This window comes from Caretta caretta, chromosome 1 (genome assembly GCF_965140235.1).
Source record: "Caretta caretta isolate rCarCar2 chromosome 1, rCarCar1.hap1, whole genome shotgun sequence".
NCBI classification, from domain to species: domain Eukaryota; kingdom Metazoa; phylum Chordata; order Testudines; family Cheloniidae; genus Caretta; species Caretta caretta.
In genome coordinates this window covers 293,029,781-293,051,789 of record NC_134206.1, presented here as the reverse complement: position 1 = coordinate 293,051,789, position 22,009 = coordinate 293,029,781, and the positions used below count along the sequence as shown (strand labels likewise).

The 22,009-nt window shown below is 42.6% G+C and overlaps 1 protein-coding gene across 4 annotated transcripts in view; it reads left to right on the top strand.

The window, feature by feature from the left end:
- Positions 1 to 22,009, top strand: part of MON2 (MON2 regulator of endosome-to-Golgi trafficking) — a 156,879-nt gene that overhangs the window by 97,496 nt on the left and 37,374 nt on the right. For all 4 annotated transcript variants that reach the window (XR_007354601.2, XM_048835935.2, XM_048835934.2 and 1 more), the window contains 5 exons: positions 1,270 to 1,445; positions 10,962 to 11,124; positions 11,672 to 11,965; positions 13,102 to 13,300; positions 18,474 to 19,093. Coding sequence is in view for 3 of the 4 variants with exons in the window: in XM_048835935.2 (XP_048691892.2) it covers positions 1,270 to 1,445; positions 10,962 to 11,124; positions 11,672 to 11,965; positions 13,102 to 13,300; positions 18,474 to 19,093 (1,452 nt within the window). In the remaining variant the exon portion in view is untranslated. The remainder of the gene's footprint in view (positions 1 to 1,269; positions 1,446 to 10,961; positions 11,125 to 11,671; positions 11,966 to 13,101; positions 13,301 to 18,473; positions 19,094 to 22,009) is intronic.

Here is a 22,009-nt window from a genome sequence, read left to right as displayed (position 1 = left end):
TTCTATGACCCTCAGATCCCTTTCCGCAGTACTCCTATCTAGGCGGTCATTTCCCATTTTGTATGTGTGCAACTGATTGTTCCTTCCTAAGTGGAGTACTTTGTATTTGTCCTTACTGAATTTCATCCTATATACTTCAGACCATTTCTCCAGTTTGTCCAGATAATTTTGAATTCTAATCCTATCCTCCAAAGCACTTGCAACCCCTCCCAGCTTGGTATTGTCCGCAAACTTTATAAGTGTACTCTCTATGCCATTATATAAATAATTGATGAAGATATTGATGAATAATTGATGAAGATATTGAACAGGATCAGAACCAGAACTGATCCCTGCGGGACCCCACTTGTTATGCCCTTCCAGCATGACTGTGAACCACTGCTGACTACTCTCTGGGAACGATTGAGTGCTTGCATAGAGGTATATTGTCCTCCAAGGATCCTTGGTTATGGAAGTTCCCAACCAGTTTCACACTGGCGTGAAACTCATGAATGAGACTCTTGTGAAATTGTTGTCCAAGAAGCAAAATTACAAGGAATGTGATTTTTCTTAATCCCAGTTTATAGATGAGTAAACTGAGATAGAGTGGTTAAATGAGTCGCTCAGGGTCACACAATAAGTCATTGCACGAGCTTGAGTTAGAATGTAAGAGTTCCTGATTCTTGGCCATGAGCTCCCAAAACCTGCCAAAGCCCAAGTGTTTGATACTATGTGAAACAGAGACCCAAAAAGGAGGGATAGATGGTATAAAGGTTGAAAGAATCTGGAAAAAAATCTTCAGCTGTATCTTCAATTTAATAACCTAGCATGTCTTCGCAGTTATCAAGATGACAATTCCATGTACACTGCACAAAGTTTCTGTGTAGCTGAAATACATTTGAGTCTAAAAGGGTAACCCTCATAATGGTGAATAGTTGAGAGAGATGCATCTTGATCAATCTCTTTGTTCATGTTTGATGCTTATTTTTAAATAATACTTTGCAATCTTTTAATATACTTTTACATTTTCAGAGTTTAAACTTCACCTGCAAGATTTAAAAGTGTCTCCAAATTTGTTGGGAAATATAATATCTTAAGGAGGGAGGGGAAAAAACATTAAAATGATTTTCAAAAGAAGTTAGGTGCCCAGCCTCCCACTGAGGGCTTTTAGGCACTTTTGAAAATCCCACTTTAAAAAATGCAGATTTGTACTGTGTGGCTTCATAAGGATGCATTATAATCTGTTTATTAGTTATTACTCTCCTTGCTGTTTTCTCTATTTATTTTTAGAGGCTGCAGTTGCTTTTGCTAAATCCATTGAAGGAACTGTCAAACATTATTCATCCTGATATCAGGCTCAAACAACTGGAGTGTGTATTACAGATTTTGCAGAGTCAAGGTGACAGTCTGGGACCTGGCTGGCCATTAATCCTCGGTGTCATGGGAGCAATCAGAAGTGATCAAGGGTAAGTGGTTGATATAAACCTGATATAGATAAGAAGAGCAGAGAACTCACCATTTATGAATATTCATAATTTTTTTTAGTTATTTCTGTGTTCTAAATAGCTGGACTCCACAGAAAAGGAGCTTTGCCTAAAGGCACAGATTGTCAGCTTTCTACTGAATTAATCTTTCAAAAGACTGAAAAAATTCACTTGAAAATCTGCAGATCTGTACTGACAATGCCATTAGTATATATGTTATGGAAAGGCTGGGGCTTTGAAAGATGTGTGTGTTAGAGAGGGACTTATGCAGGGTATGTTACTGTTTTATATTACTGTGGAATTAAATACATTTTGATACTAATGGTGAATTTTGACAGTAAAAATACTGATGAATGATGAGAGTAACTTCACAGATAAATGTTACATTAAACCTGGCAGATTATTAGAGGCAGAATAAACCCATGCCATGCTTTTGTTTGTAATATTTTAGGAGACCAAGTCCCACAAAATAAAATTAAGTGATTCACAAGAGAAATTTGGAGGCCTTTTCCACTAGCTTATGAAAATACATGCAACAATAAAGAAAAAGGCCTGAGATGATTTCCGTTCCTAAATATCTTCATTACAGATGTCCTTCCTTTTATTCTCTCAATCAAGATAGAACTTACTTTATAATATCCCTGCTCTGTATATGCACCCTGTTGGAAGATTAGAAATATTAGCAACTAAACTCAGAAAATGTTTAATGGTTTCTCCCTCTGGGACATAGAGCAATTGCTACATAGTGTTGATCTTAATTTATTTTAATAATCTCTGTTTAGAAGCCTAAAAAACAAGCAGAGGGGGCAAAAAATAAGCCACACTTTTAATACAGAGAATTTAAGTCAGGTGCTTATTTACTCTTTCTCATAGTGCAAGAGCAAGAGGCTAAAAATTTAAAATCATTAAAAGGAAATACTCTTACAGAATGCATAATTTAACATGCAGAACTCATTTCTTCACAATATCATTCAGATCAAGAACTTAATAGAAAAATATTAGATGTTTAGTTATTCTCATTATTTTTATAAGATAAACTACATAAGAGAAAATATTTTCAAAGGATATAAACCCTCATGCTGTAAGGCATAAACCAACCACTGACTGACAGGGATTAGGGGAAAAACCTTCCTTTATAGACAAATTATCCCATAATTGTCCATTATGGGGTTTCTTGTGCATTCTTCTGAAGCATGTGGTATGGGAGCATTGCCATTGCGGGAGACACAAAAATATGGTTCAGTAATTTGATCCAATGTTGAAATTACAAAAGAAAATTAGTTCTTCTTCGAATGCTTGCTCATGTCCATTCCATTCTAGGTGTGTGCGTGCCCATGTGCACAGTAGTTAGAGATTTTTGCCTTAGCAGTATCCGGATGGTCGTGCTGTGCTCATGCATTGGTATATTAGGCGCTGCTGACCCTATACCGTCTCAGTTCCTCCTTACCACTTGGGACAGTTGGTCAGAGCTCCTTGTCTTGCATCGGCAAAGAGCATTAGCAGTTCTTCACAGCCCATTGTGTGTCTTCTTCGTATATAGTTTGTAGGTACTTAGTAAGCCATTAAGTTAAATGTTAGGTTAGTTTGTAGGTAGAGTCCCAGCTGGGACTTTGCCCCTGAGCGGGACATGCCCCTTTCTCCCGGCTTCAAACCATGCTTGTCATGCAACGGGCTGATGCCTTGTAGTGACCCCCTTGCCAGCAGTTTGAAGTGGTTAAGGGGGTCCCATAGAAAGGACAAGTGCAGAATCTGTAAGAGCTTTTGCCCCAGAATGCAGAAGGAGTGGGATATCCACTAGTGGGCTCTCCTCATGGAGCCTGCATTTAGTCCTGTGTTGGAGCCATCCCACTAGGATCCCACACCACGCACCTCAGCATCGGTGTGGAGCGCACTGCTGGCACCGTTCCCCCTCTCCAGTACCGAAGAAGCAGCAAAAGAAGAAGAGCCCCCTGGCACTGGAGGGGAAAGGGGCTTCAGGCAAAGTTCATATGTCAGACCATGTGCCCATCACGGGGGTACCACTGAGGTCAGACCCCCCAAGCTTGGCCCGGGATCTGACTCCCAGGAGCAACAGGGGACCCCAGCTTCTCCTCAGGCCCTCATTGCCCGAAGTGGCCCTGGCAGCTAAAGAGCAAGTTGGCTAACCGGTACTGCAGAGACTGTGCCTGACGCCAGACTTGGTAAGGCCCCAGCACCTAAGGGCAAGCCAGTCATGGAACCGGCCCATAGGGCAGTGGTGCACCCTTGGTCCCCAGACCGCAGGTGTAAATCGCCATCTCTGCAGCCTAGGACCCTGGCACCACACTCTCCCCTACGAGACATGGGACACCAGAGTCTAGGCACCAGTCCCCCTACCACCGATACCAGCAAGCTTCCCATGAAAGATCACTGTGGTGCAGGTCACCCTTACCCAGATGGTCTCCCAGATGTCAGTCCCAACTGGGGCGGGATTGCTCCCTGTCACGGCACCAGTCTCCATCCCCCCGGTACCGCTTGTCGGGCAGTCACCGATCCTCGCCTCACCGGTTGCCGACCAGTGTCAGTCAGCAGACTCAGGCCTTGACAGCTCTGCCCTGGTCACCAGAAGGGCAATGGTCGGACTCAGACCAAGAGTTCAGCCCCCCTCCAAGGAGGGGTAATTCACCACCGAGCCGCAAAGCCGGCGTGGCACCTGCAGAGAAGGCATGGCAGCGGGGAAAGTGGCCCGCTCGGTGGCCATACTGGAACCCGTGGGCTGTGTCCGTGATGCTGGTCTCATATTCCCACCATCCTCCTTGGTGGACTTGGACAAACAGCCCCCAGTACTGCAGTCCATGGAGTCGGGGTACGGTACCGAATCTGACATGAAGGCAGCGCATCGAACTGCAGCACCTAAGGAGCCATTCCCAGAGAAGGAAGGGGAACCCGCCCCTCCCCCAGCAGTGCACTTGTCGTTGTCATCTCTGGACAAAACAGTGGCGGGTCCCTCCCAAACGGGTAGGCGCGCCCAACCCTCCCATGGCCTGGGTCACGCTGCCTGTCCACCCAAAGGTCCTTAAGATTGCCAAATCACTGTGGCAGTCCCCATCTTCAATTCTGCCTGCTCCTAAGAAGGTGGAAAAGAAGTATTACCTCCCTGTGAAAGGGTTTGAATATCTGTATGTGCACCCTCCAGCAGCATCACTGATCATGTCTGCCATTAATGAAACAGACAGGCAGGGCCAAGTCAGTGGCACGCCAAAAAACAGACTCCAAGAGACTGATCAAAGCTCTGGCTGGGGTAATTTAGGTGGTGTTGGTCCTGCTTTGAGCTGGGGGCTGGACTAGGTGACCACCTGAGGTCTCTTCCAACCCTAATCTTGTATGGACTTACTTGGCAGAAAGGTTTATTTGGCAAGCCTGCAATTTCGGATGTCTAACCACTAGACCCTGTTAAGCAGGTACAATTTTAACCTGTGGGACTCCCTTAAAAAATTCAAGGAGGCCCTCCCACAGGACCAAGATCAGGAGTTCACCACTTTAGTGGATGAAGGCACAGTGGTGGCAAGGGGGGCCTGGGATGCTACTGACTCAGTGGCCAGGGTGGTCACCTCTGTGTTGGCCATGAGGTGCAGCTCCTGGTTGCAGTCCTCCAGGTTATCCCAGGAGATGCAGGCCGCTGTACAGGACCTCCCATTTGAGGGGAATGAGCTCTTCTCCAAGCTCACGGTCTTGAGACTCCATGGCCTTGAAGACTCCCATGCCACCCTCCTCTCCTTGGGCCTTCATACTCCTTAGCAGTCCAGGAAACCGTTCTGCCCTCCGCCTTCATGGTCTAGGTGCTCGGGACTCCCCAGCTGAGCACCTACAGGAGAAAGGATAGAGACAAGGGGTCTAAGCGGCAACACACATCATATTCCCATTCATCTTCTCAGCCTGGCCCTTCCAGGAACCAAGGAGGCCAGAGGCAGTCATGTTGAGGTTGTGCTCGAGGACGACACCCCGGTCACCTCCCAGGGTCTACGGTTTCCTCTACTGCCTCTGCCCTTTCTGGTCAGCCTGGTCTCCGCTGACCTTGTACTGTTGGGTGCTCAAAGTAATATTCTCAGGTTACACCCTGCAGTTTATGGCTGACCCTCCTTTCCACCCACCTTTCCCATCCCTCTTCATGGACCCTTCTCACGAGCAACTCCTAGTCCAAGAGACCCTCCTGTGCCTGGGGGCAGTGGAGGAAGTCCCTCGAGACATGAAAGGAAAAGGGGTTTTACTCCCGCTGCTTCCTAATCCCGAAAGCAATAGGGGGCCTCACACCCATTTTGGACTTGCGTCGTCTCAACAAGTCTCTCAAAAAGTTGAAGTTTCTCATGGTCTTCCTGGCCTCCATCATCCCCTACCTGGATCCGGGAGACTGGTACGCTGCCCTCGACCTGAAGGATGCATATTTCCATTTTCCCAGGGCACAGGTGCTTCCTTCATTTTACGCTGAGCCAATGCCATTTCCAGTTCATGCCATTCATTGCCATTCAGTCTCCCATCAGCCCCAAGAGTGTTCAAGAATTGCATAGCACTAGATGCTGCTTACCTGAGGTGCTGGGGTGTTCAAATTTACCCATACCTTGATGATTGGCAAATAAAGGGTTGGTCTCGGGATCCAGTGCGGCAGCATCTCCATTTTGTTTGTTCCACCTGTCACAACTTGAGGCTGTTAATAAATGAGAAAAAAATCAACCTCAATTCTGCTACAATACATAGAGTTAATTGGAGTGGTACTCAACTCTACTCAGGCCAGAGCCTTCCTCCCCGCGGCTCAGTTCCAAGCCATGGTGGACCTCATCTTATGAATGCAAGACCATCCTCTTACTACTGCTCACATGTGCCTGCACTTATTGAGGCACATGGTGGCCTGCACATATGTGGTTTGCCATGTGCGGCTTCGCCTCAGCCCGTGCAGATATGGCTGGCGTTGGTCTATGTCCCCAACAGACACAGCATGGACCATGTGGCCAGGGTCCTGGACCTCATACTGTCGTCACTCACCTGGTGGCAGAGTCCTGCATTGGTGTTGGTGAGAGTTCCCTTTGCGGCTCTATCCCCATTGGTGACCCTCATCTCTGATGCCTCAGATCTGGGGTGGGAAGCCCACCTGGGCAATGTCAGCATGCAGCATCATTGGTCGAGTCAGGATCACCCCCTACACTTCAGCATTAGGAAGCTGAGAGTGGTTCTCCTGGCCTACCAAGCCTTCGTACCTCACTTAAAAAGCAGGATGGTCCAGGTCCTGATGGACAATACAGCGGCTATGTTCTATATCAAGCAGGGCGGAGCCACACCACCTGACCTTTGTGAGGAAGCCCTCAAGCTCTGGAACTACTGTGTACAACATGGCATCCATCTTGTAGCCTCACACCTCTCCAGGGCCAGGAACACTTTGGCAGATCACCTCAGTAGGACCTTCTTGTCTCGCTACGAGTGGTCCCTGCACTCAGAAGTGTTCAGCTCCATCTTCCAGAGGTGGGGGACTCCCCAGGTGGACCTGTTCACATCCAGGCAGAACTGGAAATGCCACGTTTTCCTCTCAATTACGGGGATTGACAGAGGTTCCCCATTGGACGTTTTTCTGCTCCAGTGGTTGGGGGCTCTGTTGTTTGCCTTCCCTCCAGTGCAGCTGATTCACATAGTCCTCATGAAAATCAAGCAGAGCGAAAGTGATCCTCATAGTGCCGTTTGGCCACGCCAGCACTGGTTCGTCACACTTCTGGACCGCTCGGTGGCTGCTCTGTTACAGCTGCCGCTCAGGCCAGACCTGCTGTCCCAGAACCACAGCAGTCTTCTGCACCTGAACCTGGTGGCGCTGCACTTGATGGCTTGGCTGCTGCATGGTTAAATACAGAGGAGCAGGAGTGCTCAGCCACTGTCCAGTAGGTCCTGCTGGGCAGCAGAAAGCCCTCCACCAGAGCAACCTACCTGGCCAAATGGAAGTGGTTCGCTTGTTGGACCTCGGATAAAGGTATTCGGCCTGAGTGGCCTTGCTGCAGTTGATCCTGGACTACCTCCTGCATCTAATTGTCCCTTTCAACTATCAAAGTCCACTTGACCGCTATTTCCGCCTTCCATCCACTGCTCGAGGGTAGGTTGGTTTTTGTCCAGGACATGACTGCCAGGTTTCTCAAGGGCCTTGAGCGTCTGTACCCGCACATCAGGGACCCTATTCCACAATGGGACCTGAATCTTGTGCTGTCACGACTCACGGGACGCCCCTTCGAGCCTCTGGCTTCCTGCTCTCTCCTCCTTCTGTCCTGGAAAGTCACATTCCTAGTTGCAATAACATCTGCCTGCTGGGTCTCTGAGATTAGGGCGCTTTCCTCAGAACCACCCTACATGGTCTTCTACAAGACAAGATCCAGCTGCAGCCGCACCTGGCTTTTCTACCCAAGGTGGTCTAGCAGTTTCATACAGGCCACGACATTTACTTACCTGTCTTTTTTTCCAAAGCCACATAAGTCAGAGGAGGAGTGTAGATTGCATTCCCTAGATGTCAGAAGAGCGCCAGCCTTCTAAATTGAAGGACCAAGCCAATTCGCAAGTCGTTGCAATTGTTCATTGCAGTGGCCGACAGGATGAAAGATCATTCAGTGTCCATTCAAAGAATTTCTTCTTAGATCACTGCCTGCATTCGCTGCTGCTACAATCAGGCAAAGGTGCCACCTCTGGCAATTGTAACTGCCCATTCAACCAAGGCGTAAGCCTCCTCAGCAGTTTTCCTAGTCTGTCCAGGATATCTCTAGGGCAGTCATCTGATTGTTCATCCACACGTTCTCGTCCCATTATGCACTTACCAGACGTGAAAGTAAGCAGGGAGCCCAGGGCCCTTCAAAGCAGCGCCTAAGCCCCGCTGCCGGAGCCCCAGGGTAGCAGCAGCAGGGTTCCTGCAGTGATTTGAAGGGCCCGGAGCTCCGCAGCGGCCAGAGCCCCGAGCCCTTTAATTCACCCCTGAGGCCCAGGGCTCAGCTGCCTCTGCAGCTGGTAGCTCTGGGGTGATTTAAAGGCCCTGGGGCTCCCAGTCACAGCTGGAGCCCTGTGGCCTTTAAATCTTGATTTAAAGGCCCCACCTCTTCCAGTTGAGGCCACGCCCCCCTCAGGACTCAAGTGTAATGGTAAGTCCTTTAAGTTACTTTCACCCTGGTACTTACCCAGCAGGCCCGGGAAGATGCTGGCTTCTGTAGAGCAATGTTAAAAGCCACAAGACCGTGAACTCTGAACCCAGCTCCGAGGATACTGTTTGTGAGTCACCTAGAACGGAATTGACATGAGCAAGCACTCGAAGAAGAACGAACGGTTATCTACCTTTTGTAACTTGTTCTTCGAGATGTGTTGCTCATGTCTGTTCCATTACCCGCCCTCCTACCCCTCAGTCGGAGTTGGAACTGAGAGGGCATAGGATCGTCAGCGCCTAATATACCAACACATGAGCGTGGCACTCAAGGGGATGCTACAGATGACCCTACAGATACTGCTAAGGCAAAAATCTCCGATGACTGTGCATGTGGGTGCACAAACACCTGTAATGGACATGAGCAACGCCTCTCGAAGAACAGCAGTTACAAAAGATAGGTAACTGTTTTTTTTTCTTAGTTGTAGAGCTTGGTAACTGAAAACAAACATTTTATTCACAGGGCTCAGCCATTATAGAACTGATGCACCTCTATTCAGACTACACTCTGGACCTTCTCTGAATTTATGTTCTGGATTGAGCCATAATCCAGAATTATATATAATTCTATAATCCAAGCATGGTGAACTCCGGGTCAAATACTAGGGAAGCTCCAGAGTGAAGCTTGAATACAATAGTATATAACCTACGTATAACCTATGTAGGTTATATGTGCTGTGTGCTACAGAACTCTTCTATTTGATTTACAGTATTTTCACAGTTTACAGTTGAATTTCCAAAGGAACCCTCTGAATATTAAAAGTGGAAATTACAAGATGATTCATTTTCCTTTTCTTAGGAATCCTGTACCAGTCTCTGCCATAAGACAGTTACACACACAATTAGCAATTTCAGATGTCTTTTTACTGGATAACACTCCAAAGATAAACCATTACAGCACAGCAGTTACATCATACCCTAGCTAGACTAACATCACTAATTAGAGAGTTATTTTCCTTTAAAATGAAGCATATAACACTGGCCTAAACCCTAAAATATATTTCTATTCAAACCTCTCAGAAAATACAGTCATCAGGACCTCTGACAATCAGAGATAATCTTCTTTCATGTAGTCTCACCATAGGCATAGTGACAATTAGATAAAATAGTTGTACCACATAACCACTTGTTTCAGCATCCACAAAACAGAGTGCACACACAACTTGAAATAAGGAAAAAACCTTACAGTTTCTGTAGCTGTTAGGCTCAAATGGTGTCTTTGATTCAGTGATGTAGTACAGCTCACAAAGGAGTTGACTCCAGTCCGCGATTCCTTTTTTATGGGGTTTTCTAATCTCAATCCCACTGACTTTTGTAAAATTACAGGAAACTGTATTGAGAGTCAATCCATAGATTGTCTGGGTTACCCCTGCCAGCTCCATCTTGTCCCTGCAAGTCTGAGCTGGATCTGACTGGACTGGATCCTCTAGTTTCTAACTAAGGGCATAAGTGTGTACACGCAGGAATGTCTGCCCTTAACAAGGACTTCCACATCAGCTTCAGAACGGCTACTGTGCATGGATAATAACTTCTGTACAGGATTCAGAGTAGCAGCCGTGTTAGTCTGTAACCGCAAAAAGAAAAGGAGTACTTGTGGCACCTTAGAGGCTGAAATAGCATCTACTTGTTTGAAGCCACTGACGTTTCCTTGCAACCACTTCGTCTTTGAATGTTTCCATGTCAACTCAGAACAAGTAGAAACAGCAGCTTTAATTATACTACTAAGATTTTTGGTTTAACACTGTAAAATGAAAAGAAAAGTGAAGAAAGGGGGGTTAGTGTTAGACACGCTCTCCTGCTACATCCAGTTGCTTAGCTGCATCCTGCCATTCCTCCTTGGTTTGTTCCTTTCCTGCCACTTTCTGCAGGCCAGTTCAGTCTTGCCACGTAATTTAGGGTTTATTTTGCCAAGGATAAAGATGTATTATAGCATGTTAGCTAGCATGTTCTAGCTGACAAGTTCTAAAACTCCAGTTAGACAAGCAAGTTGTACCTCAGCATGTGAAAGCTGGCAGAGTTGGGGGAGCCTGTGCTTCAGTTGGTTTAGCCAACGTGCCAAAGTACAACTTGCCTTCTCTGCATTAGAATTTAGAATGTGCTAGCTAACACATTCTTAAGAACAGCAAAACAAAAGTCCACACAAAACCCACAAACATCTTTTTTCCCCAGTTGGGACAAATCCTAGATGTATTTCAAATTTTGCTTGACTCTAGAGCAAGTGTGTAAATCTGATTATCCTTCTATAGTAATGTTGCGTCCTGGTGGATAACAATAGAATGATTTGTACCCTCTTAAAAAAAAAACATGTACCTTATTTCAATTTCCTCAAGGGAGTCCTTAATACGGACTGCATTCCAGTGTCTTCAGTTGGTTGTGACAGACTTCCTACCAACAATGCCATGCACTTGCCTACAAATAGTTGTTGAAGTTGCAGGAAGCTTTGGACTTCACAATCAAGAACTAAACATTAGCCTAACATCAATTGGTTTGCTGGTGAGTTTCATTTGCGTTCATAATGGGGATTAGTGTGGCTTTTATTTAATTAATTTTGTTAATGCCTAGACTGTTATCCCGATAAAGGCCAGAAACTGCATGTCATTCTCTCATAAAACTCCCACTGAAGTCAATGTAAATGTAGTGATAAGAATTTATCTTTAAGTAAATTATTATTGTAACAAGCATGATTATGTAAAATGAATGGAGTTGCAGAGATATTATGATTATCAACATTTTTAGTAGAAACATTATAGATTTTAATAATCCTTTTCTGATATTTCAGTTTGTATATTCAATTTGAGAGCCTAAAAACTGAAGCCTGGAAATAAATATAGTTCTTGATATTCTGTTTTTAAGAATAATTAAATGTAATCCTTCTCTAATCAGTAGAGCTAAGAGTTGCTTAGGACATTTTTGCAGTACACTTTAAAATGGGAAAATTAGAAACACTTTGTTCCTTTACAATCAGAGCAATTATCAATGTGTATTTAAATATTTATTTTTTCCATACATAAAATGTGTTCCTAAATTTTTTTGTTTGTAGTGGAATATTTCAGATTATTTCTTCCAAAGAGGTGAAACCATTGAAAAAGAGCTGAACAAAGAGGAAGCAGTATTGCAGAAGCAGGCAGAAGAGAAAGGAGTGTTGTTAAACCGTCCTTTCCACCCAGCACCGCCATTTGACTGCCTTTGGCTCTGTCTCTATGCCAAGCTGGGGGAACTGTGTGTAGATCCACGACCTGCAGTTAGAAAGAGTGCTGGACAGACATTGTTTTCTACAATTGGTGCCCATGGAACTTTACTTCAACATTCAACATGGCACACAGTTATATGGAAGGTACTGAGTAAAAAGCTGCTGTAGAATACAGCATCCACATTTTGGTAGTCTCAGTCTCTTACACGTTCTTATTGTAATACCAGTTTTAATCCTTATACGATTTTAAAAGATAATATATAATGTACACACACAAAGTAGCTAGCAACTATTTTATCTTAAACTTTTTTAAAGCTTCCAGTTGGTATCTTTTTCCTTCTGTGCTGCCCCTAGGCTAGCTTATCACCATTTTTACATCATCTTGATTTTTTTTTTCCCTCCACACAAATGTGCTCATGAAATTGACACCAGTATTTCAGTTTGTGTCCTCTGGTCTTGGACTGTTGTTTTGCTCATTCTTAGTCTCTCCACACAGGTAGATGCATGATTCCTTTGCATAAAATTTTGGTGCCCTTTGTGAGAGCAGCATGGCCAGCAAAGACCCAGTCTTCCTTCTACCTCAGATAGAAAGGAAGACATGGATCTTGTTTCTACTTGAAAAAATTAAAGCAACTTCCTTTTCCCCGGAGAAGAGCACATGGAAAAAAGTAATTCCTTATCCATGTGACTGGGCTGATCTAATAGAAGGCTTAGCTTTTCTGCCACTTCTGTTTCTGGCCCTCTTCAGCCAATCAAGCCTATGTGTGAAAATCCCTTTGACCTAGAACCTGGGCAGACTGCTTGTGCCCCGTACGACTCATGTTCCACTATGATCATACCTAGCTTGATTCTGTTGTCACACATGCCATCTGCGTGGCACTTCAGACCTATTGATCTCTGGGCATCAGCCAATCTAAAGGAGAGACAAATGCACATACCTACTAAAGAGGCACTTCATAGGTTTCTCAGATTTTCTCTGGGAAAGAGCATTGTCAGTGTGTTGGTCTTTTATTAGCACTAAGGATATTCTCAAAGTTTCTGATCATGATGATAGTAGCCCTTCATCATCTCAAGATCCACGTGTCAACTTATCTGATCAGCTGGCTGATTCAGGTACCCGCACCTCCACAGGTGCGGAGAAGGCTGGGTGAAATAGGGTGCTTTCTGGGACTTGACAGGGAAAGGGGGAAAATGTGTGCAATTTTATTTCCTTGTTACATTTGCATAAGTTGAAATATGTGACTTAAATAATCAATGCATCCTTTTTCTGAATATCGTAGGTTCTGTTTCACCTGTTGGATAGGGTTAGAGAGTCTTCCACGACAGCTGACAAAGAGAAGATTGAGTCAGGAGGAGGCAATATTCTCATTCATCATTCAAGGGATACAGCAGAGAAACAATGGGCTGAGACATGGGTATTAACATTGGCGGGAGTAGCGAGAATATTCAACACTAGGAGATACTTACTACAACCTTTAGGTAGGTTAATGTTTGGAAAGTAGGGTTTTTTTACTAATAAAACTTGGTCAGACAGTTTCAGTGCTGGCAGTTGGCACACTAGATCCTAGTTCTGTCAAATGTAGCAATTAAAATATTTAATATTATTGCCAGATGTTGTGATACAACTTTTAATTTGTTTTGTGATAAGTTTTTTTCAGTTAGATCACTGGCAAAGTATTTAATCTGTTTAATATGTATTCTATAGTATCTGCTTTGAAATGTAACTATGGTGAGCCTGTAATCCCAGGTGCTCAGAATTAGAATTCTTAAATTCCAAGTGCAGCTACATTTGATGTTAATTCTGTTATTCCTCACTCCAGGTGTCAAATATTTGTTAAAAACATAATTTTGTGAACATTTCTTGAATCATTGCCAAAAATGCTGTTGTTTCACTGAAGGGTTAAAATCCATTGCTAATGTAATAACCTGGTATATGGATTTGTGTACAGGCTCAAAGTCCAGAGTTTGGTCAAGAGGTCAGAGGGCTAGCAATAGCTAAGAGAAAGCAAAATAACCAAAGATAACCTTGCTTTTGCTAAAATATGCCTGGTCAGCAAAACACCAAATGTTGGGGCAATAATTGTGTCTTATTCAAAGTTGCAAATAGAACAAAGAAGCCCTGTTTCTGTTGTAATAGTTTCTTCTGTAGGGAGATGTTCTTCCCACGCATCCAACCTTGAGTTTATAAAAGGTTCAAGCATGTCAGTATAAGATATGGCCTCCTCCCACCTCCCTTTCCCAGGGACCAATGCCTGCCTTAAAACACAAATAAGCAACTTAAAAGACAATCTTTATTGCCATATACTTTCACTGTTTCTTTGCTTTTACCCCTAGATATGTATCGGTTAGACAATCAAAGGAGCTACTTCATTCCTATGCACCCTAAATCAAAATTCAATATATATTTTATACTAATACCATTTATTAAAGTAATAATTAAATGCTAAATGTTAATTTGTTAACTTGAGACCATGAGCAGAGACATTATGTAAGCCTTTAACCATTGGCTACTGTGCTATCATGTCTTGCAGCTAAACCTATCCGGGGATATTGGACTGCCTACCCTGCCACTTTCCCCTGCCCATAAAAAATCCGTATATTCCATTGTAATCAATTAATTAACAGTGTCTCTAAGCCTAATAAGCAAGGTAACAGTCAGCGCTGTACGTAATAAACTCCTGTGCTTAACCTCTACACGGTGTAAATTTATGTCCTTCATTCCCCTCAGTTTGCTGAGAGAGAATTTCTAACACCAGAAACATGTTCTGTTGTCTCAAACTATTAACAGGCCGTGATATTTTAACATTTATATATAGCTTTCTTCTGTCCTATTTTCTGCTGTTGACTTCTAAGCTGTATTCTTGTAACGTTTCCTAAATCCTTCATGTGAGCATCTGAGTGAACTAATTAATGGAGGGAAAAAATTGGGGGTCTTGGGGATCCACTAGCACAGTCAATGATGTACATAATTTTAAAAAAGGAACAAGGGAAATTTATTAGGGGGGAAAATGTGACTTATTTTGAAGTGGAAGAAATTGAAGATTACACTCTCTTTCAAGTGATTCTTCTTCCTCTTTACCCATCCACTTTCCCTCTAAGGACGTGTTATTTTTAGTTCAAATTATTTATTTGATTCACTAGCTGAAATTAATACTGGTAAATCCATCGGTTCTTTTTCCTTCTAAATCTTTCCTTTTCTCTCCCCTCATCATTCTTTTTGTCTCTTCTCTTACGTTATTTGCTATTCTCCCTTTTTTTTACATTCCCATCTCTTCTCTTCTGCTTTTCTCACCCTCTTTCTTTTCACTCTGCTTCTTTACCCTCCTTTCAGAGTAGCAGCCGTGTTAGTCTGTATCCGTAAAAAGAAAAGGGGTACTTGTGGCACCTTAGAGACTAACACATTTATTAGAGCATAAGCTTTCGTGAGCTGTAGCTGTAGCTCACGAAAGCTTACGCTCTAATAAATGTGTTAGTCTCTAAGGTGCCACAGGTACTTCTTTTCTTTTCACCCTCCTTGTAGCTCTCTCTTACTTATTCTCCTCTCCCTTTTTATAACAACTCACCATTTGGGAATTTGCAAAGTTATTAGCTATATAAAGTAGGATTAATTAGCAAGTGCTGACACTGCTTAAACTGTACAAACATGTATAACATAAATGAGCTTAGAATCTAACATAGACAAAATGTTTCAGTTGAGTTAGGCTTGTATGCATACCGGGGTTCTAGGTTAACAAATTGCAAAAGTACTTTGAACGTCATTTTCTAAGTACTCTAAAGTGTGAAATGGCATTTCTTAAATACATTCAAAATGGAAAAACGATAGATTTAAGGAAGTATATAGTTGGTGAAAGGTAATTTCAAGCTGTGTTGATGAATTTTTGCTATCTACTTGGTCACATTGCCATGACAGATTATGAGAAAAGGTGAAAGAAAAGCAAATGAATATTTGATCTGCTTATGTTTCCTTTTAATTTATTTTAATTGAATGTACAGGCTTTGACTACATGTGATTATCCTGCAGATTCTGATATAGTAGAAATAGTCATTTGAATAAATGTGATGAAATAGGGGTACTATGAGGTGTGACGTTTTCATGATTATTTTCTAGTCGTGGATTTAAACTACCTAAAACCAGATTTAAGGTTGCATACATACTAGTGATTTATGAATAAAAACATTGCAGGAATGTTGTAATTAAAACAACCTCAAACATTACAAACACTGAAAATTCAGAGTGAAGGTTAAATTTAACAGAAATGCATACATGTTAAGCAGTGGAAAGGCACAGTTAAGGAACCCAAACAAACTTCACTTCCTCCTGTAGTGACAAAAATAGAAAATCTTAATGTGTCCTTAAAAGTCAGTTTACTCTAGTCTGGGACTACAAATAGTATTATGCGCTACCAGAATTGTCTTATTGGGTTACTGAATGGTGTCACTACAGGTTGGAATTGAAGTTGTTTAGATACCTTAAATGTGTGTTTAACCCACTCTCCTGCCCCTTACTTTCCATTATGCACACCATCCCACTTTTCTCCTATGCTTTTCCTCCGAATTTCATTGCACATCACCTCATGTGTTTTTACTTCTGGTCCTTCCTGCTGAATAGATCTGATGAAATGTGTAGTTTTTTAAAAGAAATGTGTAGGATTAAGAGTTATTGTGTCATTATTGTTCATGACAGAGTTTCTTCATTTAGCTATGAAGCTATGATACGTTTTGAAGAGGATGCTAAATTTCTTCAAAGATCAATTTTTTAATTAATTCAAGCAGATTAACTAATTTACTTGTAAATTCCCAGCAAATTCATTTTGTACTAAAAAATTGAATGCTGCAATTTTGAGGAGGGTACACAGTTTCTTCATTACAAAGTGATTGCAACCCTTCTTTAATGCAAATTCAACCTTAACTGTGGAACTGTGAATAGAACTTTCATAATAAATACTTCGGCTTTTTCATGGAGAATTTTTGGGAAAGGTCGTGGTAACAATGTCCCAATACAGGGAAGTGGAGTTATGGCCATGTTCTGTAGTAGCCACTTATTTAAACTTTGCAGGAAAAGGCCTCTACATTTAGCTTTCCTTTGAAGACACTTCATAACCTCTTGGATATGTACTTACTCCTCCCTTTACTCATCTTGTATTAAAATTCTTATTTTAATTTGATCTTGTTAGGTTTCTTTCATGTGTTTTCACACTAGTTTTAGGTGAGGTACCTTGCTGCCACATAAATTCTTACCTAGTTGATATAGATTGGCATTTTCAAATGAGCCAAAGGGAGTTAGGCACCCAACTTTGAATCTTTTGAAAATTCCTTTCTGGTGTCTACAGGCCTCCACTCTGTGGCCACTATTCTTGTACTCTGTCTCTGTGAAGTCTGGCTTCTGCTTTCTTGCATTCTAGTAGCTCTGTGCCATAGGAGAATTGGTCTAGAGCACCCTGGCCTCATTTCCCTGCTGCATAAAGAATTGAAACAAGTGAGTTACCACAGAAAATTGGAAATGGAAGACTACATGCCATGTTTAACAGCAGAATAATTCTCTCAGTATATTCATTAGCAACCCCCCATTCCCCAATCTTCCCATAGTTCCTATTTCATTTACTAAATTAAGTTTTGTGTAACTAATATATTCAAAGTTTTGTTAATCCAATACACCATTTTAGGTATTTCCAATTTAGTGACTGTACTTCTAATTGATATAATTAACTTAGAGAGTAGTGCCTATCTCTTTTAAATAACTCCCTCAATATCTGGCTACTATACAATATACCCTTGACTTCGTGAATGTATAATTGTCATGGAATTTTGTATCAAGAGAACCGTGAGAGCATATTAAATGGCTAGGGATCTGACCCTGCGACCTTTATATACATCTAACTCCTGGTGAAATTAACAGGCATCTGGGCTTCAGCTTGTTGTCTGCAGGGGTCAGAAAGGAATTTTCCCCCCAATGCACAGTTGGCCAGATGCATTATGTGGGTGGGTGGGTGGGGGCGAGGGATGTTCTGGCTTTCTCTGAAGCATCAGAGATTGGCCAGAGCTGGAGACAGGACACTGAGTGGAGTGGACCAGTACTCTGAGGTAGTACAAAGAATCCTATTTCATAAATGCCTGGCTGGTATATCTTCCTCACATTCTCAGGGCCAAACTGATCACAAGTTTTTGAGTTGGGATGGAATTTACCTCCAGGTCAGACTGGTAGGGACCTTGAAGTTTATTCAGCTTTCCTCTGCAGCATGGGGTGTGGATTGCCTGCTACAATAATATGTACATATCTCAACTGTACATATAACCAATAAAGATGCTTTTACTATGTTCTTAACCAATTAAGTTAATATCTTAGTGCAAGCTGATAAATTATTTGCTGTGAGAATGATATAGATATATATAGGTAGTACTATAGCAAATGAAACAATAAATTCACATTACTGTGGCCCTTTTGGGTAATATTGATTGCTAATTTGGCTCCAGAACCACGGAGGTCGAAGTGTCACTGGTATATACAATGATATAATTCTCCTTTATGTGTGTGCATCATTTTTGTTCACAAACTGATTCTTTCTTTGAAAGCAGGTACCTTCCCCCTCCAACTCCTATGAAATGAAGGGGCAAAAAAAAAGTCTTAAACTGATTCAGCTTTTTTTTTAAATAGGAGATTTTTCCAAAGCCTGGGATGTTCTTCTTGATCACATCCAGTCTGCAGCACTCAGCAAAAACAGTGAAGTTTCCTTGGCTGCTCTGAAAAGTTTTCAGGAAATTTTACAAATTGTCTCTCCTGTCCGAGACTCAGAGAAACCTGATACACCACCTGCTATTAATGTGCCTGCCCTCTTAGGGGCAATGACTGCTACTGGTCTGGGCAGATCATTCCTGAGAACTGACTCTATAGGAGAAAGAATTGGAAGATACAATGAATCCGAGCCACCTGTAATAGATGAGATTGAAGATTTAAATCTTTGGTGGGCTGCCTGGAACACCTGGTATAGGATTGGCTCAGAAAGTACAAAGCCTCCAATTACTTGTGAGAAATTGACTTTCATACCCAGCCAACCTTTTCTCACAGCTTTAATTCAGATATTCCCAGCTCTCTACCAACACATCAGAACTGGTTTCAGCATGGATGATCTCCAAAAGCTCGGTGTCATTTTACATGGTGCTGTTTCAGTTCCAATCAGTTCTGATGCCTCCCCTTTCATCCTGCCATCTTATACTGAAGCAGTTTTGACAAGTTTGCAGGAAGCAGTGCTTACAGCTTTAGATGTCTTACAAAAGGTAATAATACAGCTTTAGATGTCCTTTGAAAGGTAAACCATACTATGTATTGGTTCTTTTGCTTTGCCACCTGCACTGTGTTGAGTTAAATTAACCTTAGTTGCCTAGTTACTTCTGGGTTTGTAATGTACTATTCTTATGTAAAAGATAATTTTGCTCCTTTTGAAGAACAATCAGAACCAGAAGCTCACCTTGTCTCCTGTCCCTACTCTAGGCTTCTTGCCATTCAGCAGCTCTATGTTGACATGAATGGTGTAATCTTTAATACAGTCTCTTCTGTATCACTACGAAAATACTTAATATTCAGTGCTGTATTTTCAAGAATTTGCTTGCTTGACTGTTAAGTTTTAGCACTGTTGTTAATGGTCTGAAAATGGAGTGGAGGCAATACACTCAGCCTCTGTGGGGGCAGCTTTTCTTACATTGTTCACTCCAGCAAAGTCTGGAAGGATGGTGATCCTAATTTAAGGACTTGCAGTTGTGTAAAGTGGAGGGGAAAAAAGCATCAGCTTTCTCTTCCTGTTCTCCTCTCTCTTCAAAAATCTGCTCTGTCATAAACATAGTAGCGCTTTGCTGCAGAAATTCTTATCAGAGACCTAGTCCCTGAAGAGCACCATTCATTTAAGTGAATTTCTGTAATAGAGCTAAAACACAAGGCGGCAGATAAGGGTGATCTGTATGTTCAGATCTCACAACTATTTTGTGAAGGAAACAATCTATTGATTAAATTAGTTATATCCAGTAGCCTTGATTTCTTTTAAAATTTATCAGATTAGATCTCATTGCTCATACCTTTTACATTGAAACCACCTGTCAGCATTTGTTCTTAATGTGCTGCAAAATGAGAGCTATGTTTAAAAAGTAGAAGGCATTGGCAGAAATGAAATAACCCTCCAGGAACTTTCCTGCATTTTAAAAGAAATATTCTGGGTGGAGGAAAACAGCAAACTGCTGTACTTCACCCTAGCAGGTTTCAGAGTAACAGCCGTGTTAGTCTGTATTCGCAAAAAGAAAAGGAGTACTTGTGGCACCTTAGAGACTAACCAATTTATTGGAGCATAAGCTTTCGTGAGCTACAGCTCACTTCATCACATGCATCCAATGAAGTGAGCTGTAGCTCACGAAAGCTTATGCTCAAATAAATTGGTTAGTCTCTAGGGTGCCACAAGTACTCCTTTTCTTTTTATTACATACACAAAGACCATGAAACAACACCTCCTCCCACCCCACTCTCCTGCTGGTAATAGCTTATCTAAAGTGATCACTCTCCTTACAATGTGTATGATAATCAAGTTGGGCCATTTCCAGCACAAATCCAGGTTTTCTCACCCCCCCCCCTTTTTTTTTTTTTCAAAAACCACACACACAAACTCACAGCAGGAGTGTGAGTTTGTGTGGGGGTGGGGGGGGAGAAAACCTGGATTTGTGCTGGAAATGGCCCACCTTGATTATCATGCACATTGTAGGGAGAGTGGTCACTTTGGATGAACTATTACCAGCAGGAGAGTGAGTTTCTGTGTGTATGGGGGTGGGGGATGAGAAAACCTGGATTTGTGCTGGAAATGGCCCACCTTGATTTTCATACACATTATAAGGAGAGTGGTCACTTTGGATAAGCTATTATCAGCAGGAGAGTGAGTTTGTGTGTGTGGTTTTTGAAAAAAAAAAAAAAAAAAAGTGGGGGGGGGGTGAGAAAACCTGGATTTGTGCTAGAAATGGCCCACCTTGATTATCACACACAAGCTATTACCAGCAGGAGAGTGGGGTGGGAGGAGGTATTGTTTCATGGTCTCTGTGTATATAATGTCCACAGTATGCATCCGATGAAGTGAGCTGTAGTTCACGAAAGGTTATGCTCAAATAAATTGGTTAGTCTCTAAGGTGCCACAAGTACTCCTTTTCTTTTTTCATCCTAGCAATGCACCTTTTTTTCTTTTTAGAACTGCAAAAATATTCCTTTGCAAAAGTAACTGTCCACATATTCGTTCATATTTTCTCTCTCTCATATTACTAGGGTTACAGAGTGAAGCACTCAAATGTTAGGAAAAGCCAGAATTAAGGCCTAACTTCTGAGTACTTCACTGTCAACCTTAATAATGTTCTTTACACACACAAAGCTACATTAAATTTTCTAGGTTTTAAAAAAGCAAACTGAAAAAACATGGTGGTATATAGACACGCACGTGTTTCGTCAGCAGAGTTGGACCCTTTAGACCCACCAAACAGTCCTCCACTACTTTGATCTAAGGGAATAGCTAATAGCAATAGTTTGGTTATCATCCTCTATGTGGACTGAAGGGGGAAGGGAGACTTTGGCAGAGGGTTTCACAGACATTTGCTGACAGTAGAGGAATGAGTACACTCAGGGATCTTGGGTTCCATTCCAAGTTCTGGAGGGGAGTGTTCTCTAGTGGGCATAGACACATCTCCCCCAGACTGGAATTTTTCTGCTCCATCCCCTCCAGCTTGTCCCTGTCCAAGTCCTGTCTCTTCCTCAACCCTGGTTCCTCATCTAAACCCGTCTCTCTTCACCTATCCATTCAGTCTCCAGTCCTCAGACTTCTCACTCCAGTTCCAGACCTCTTGCCCAGCAAATCCTAGTCTCATCAGTCTCTCTCCCCCACACCCCTCAGTCTGTTTTCCCAACCAGTCCCAGTCTCCTGCCTGCATCCTGATCCCTCATTCAATCTGTATTTCTCACTTATGCCGTCTTGCAGTCACCCTCCCTGTTTCTCTCCCTGACTTCAAGTCCCAGTCTGCTGCCCAGCCAGTCCCAGTCTCTTCTCCACAATTCCCAGTCCCAGTTTCCCTCTCCTCTCCCTGCCTGTCCCAGTTTCTGCCACCCCTCAAATTCCTAGTCCCAATCTATTCTCACAGCCCTCCTTACAGATACAGCTCTTGTCCCTTTTGCATCAG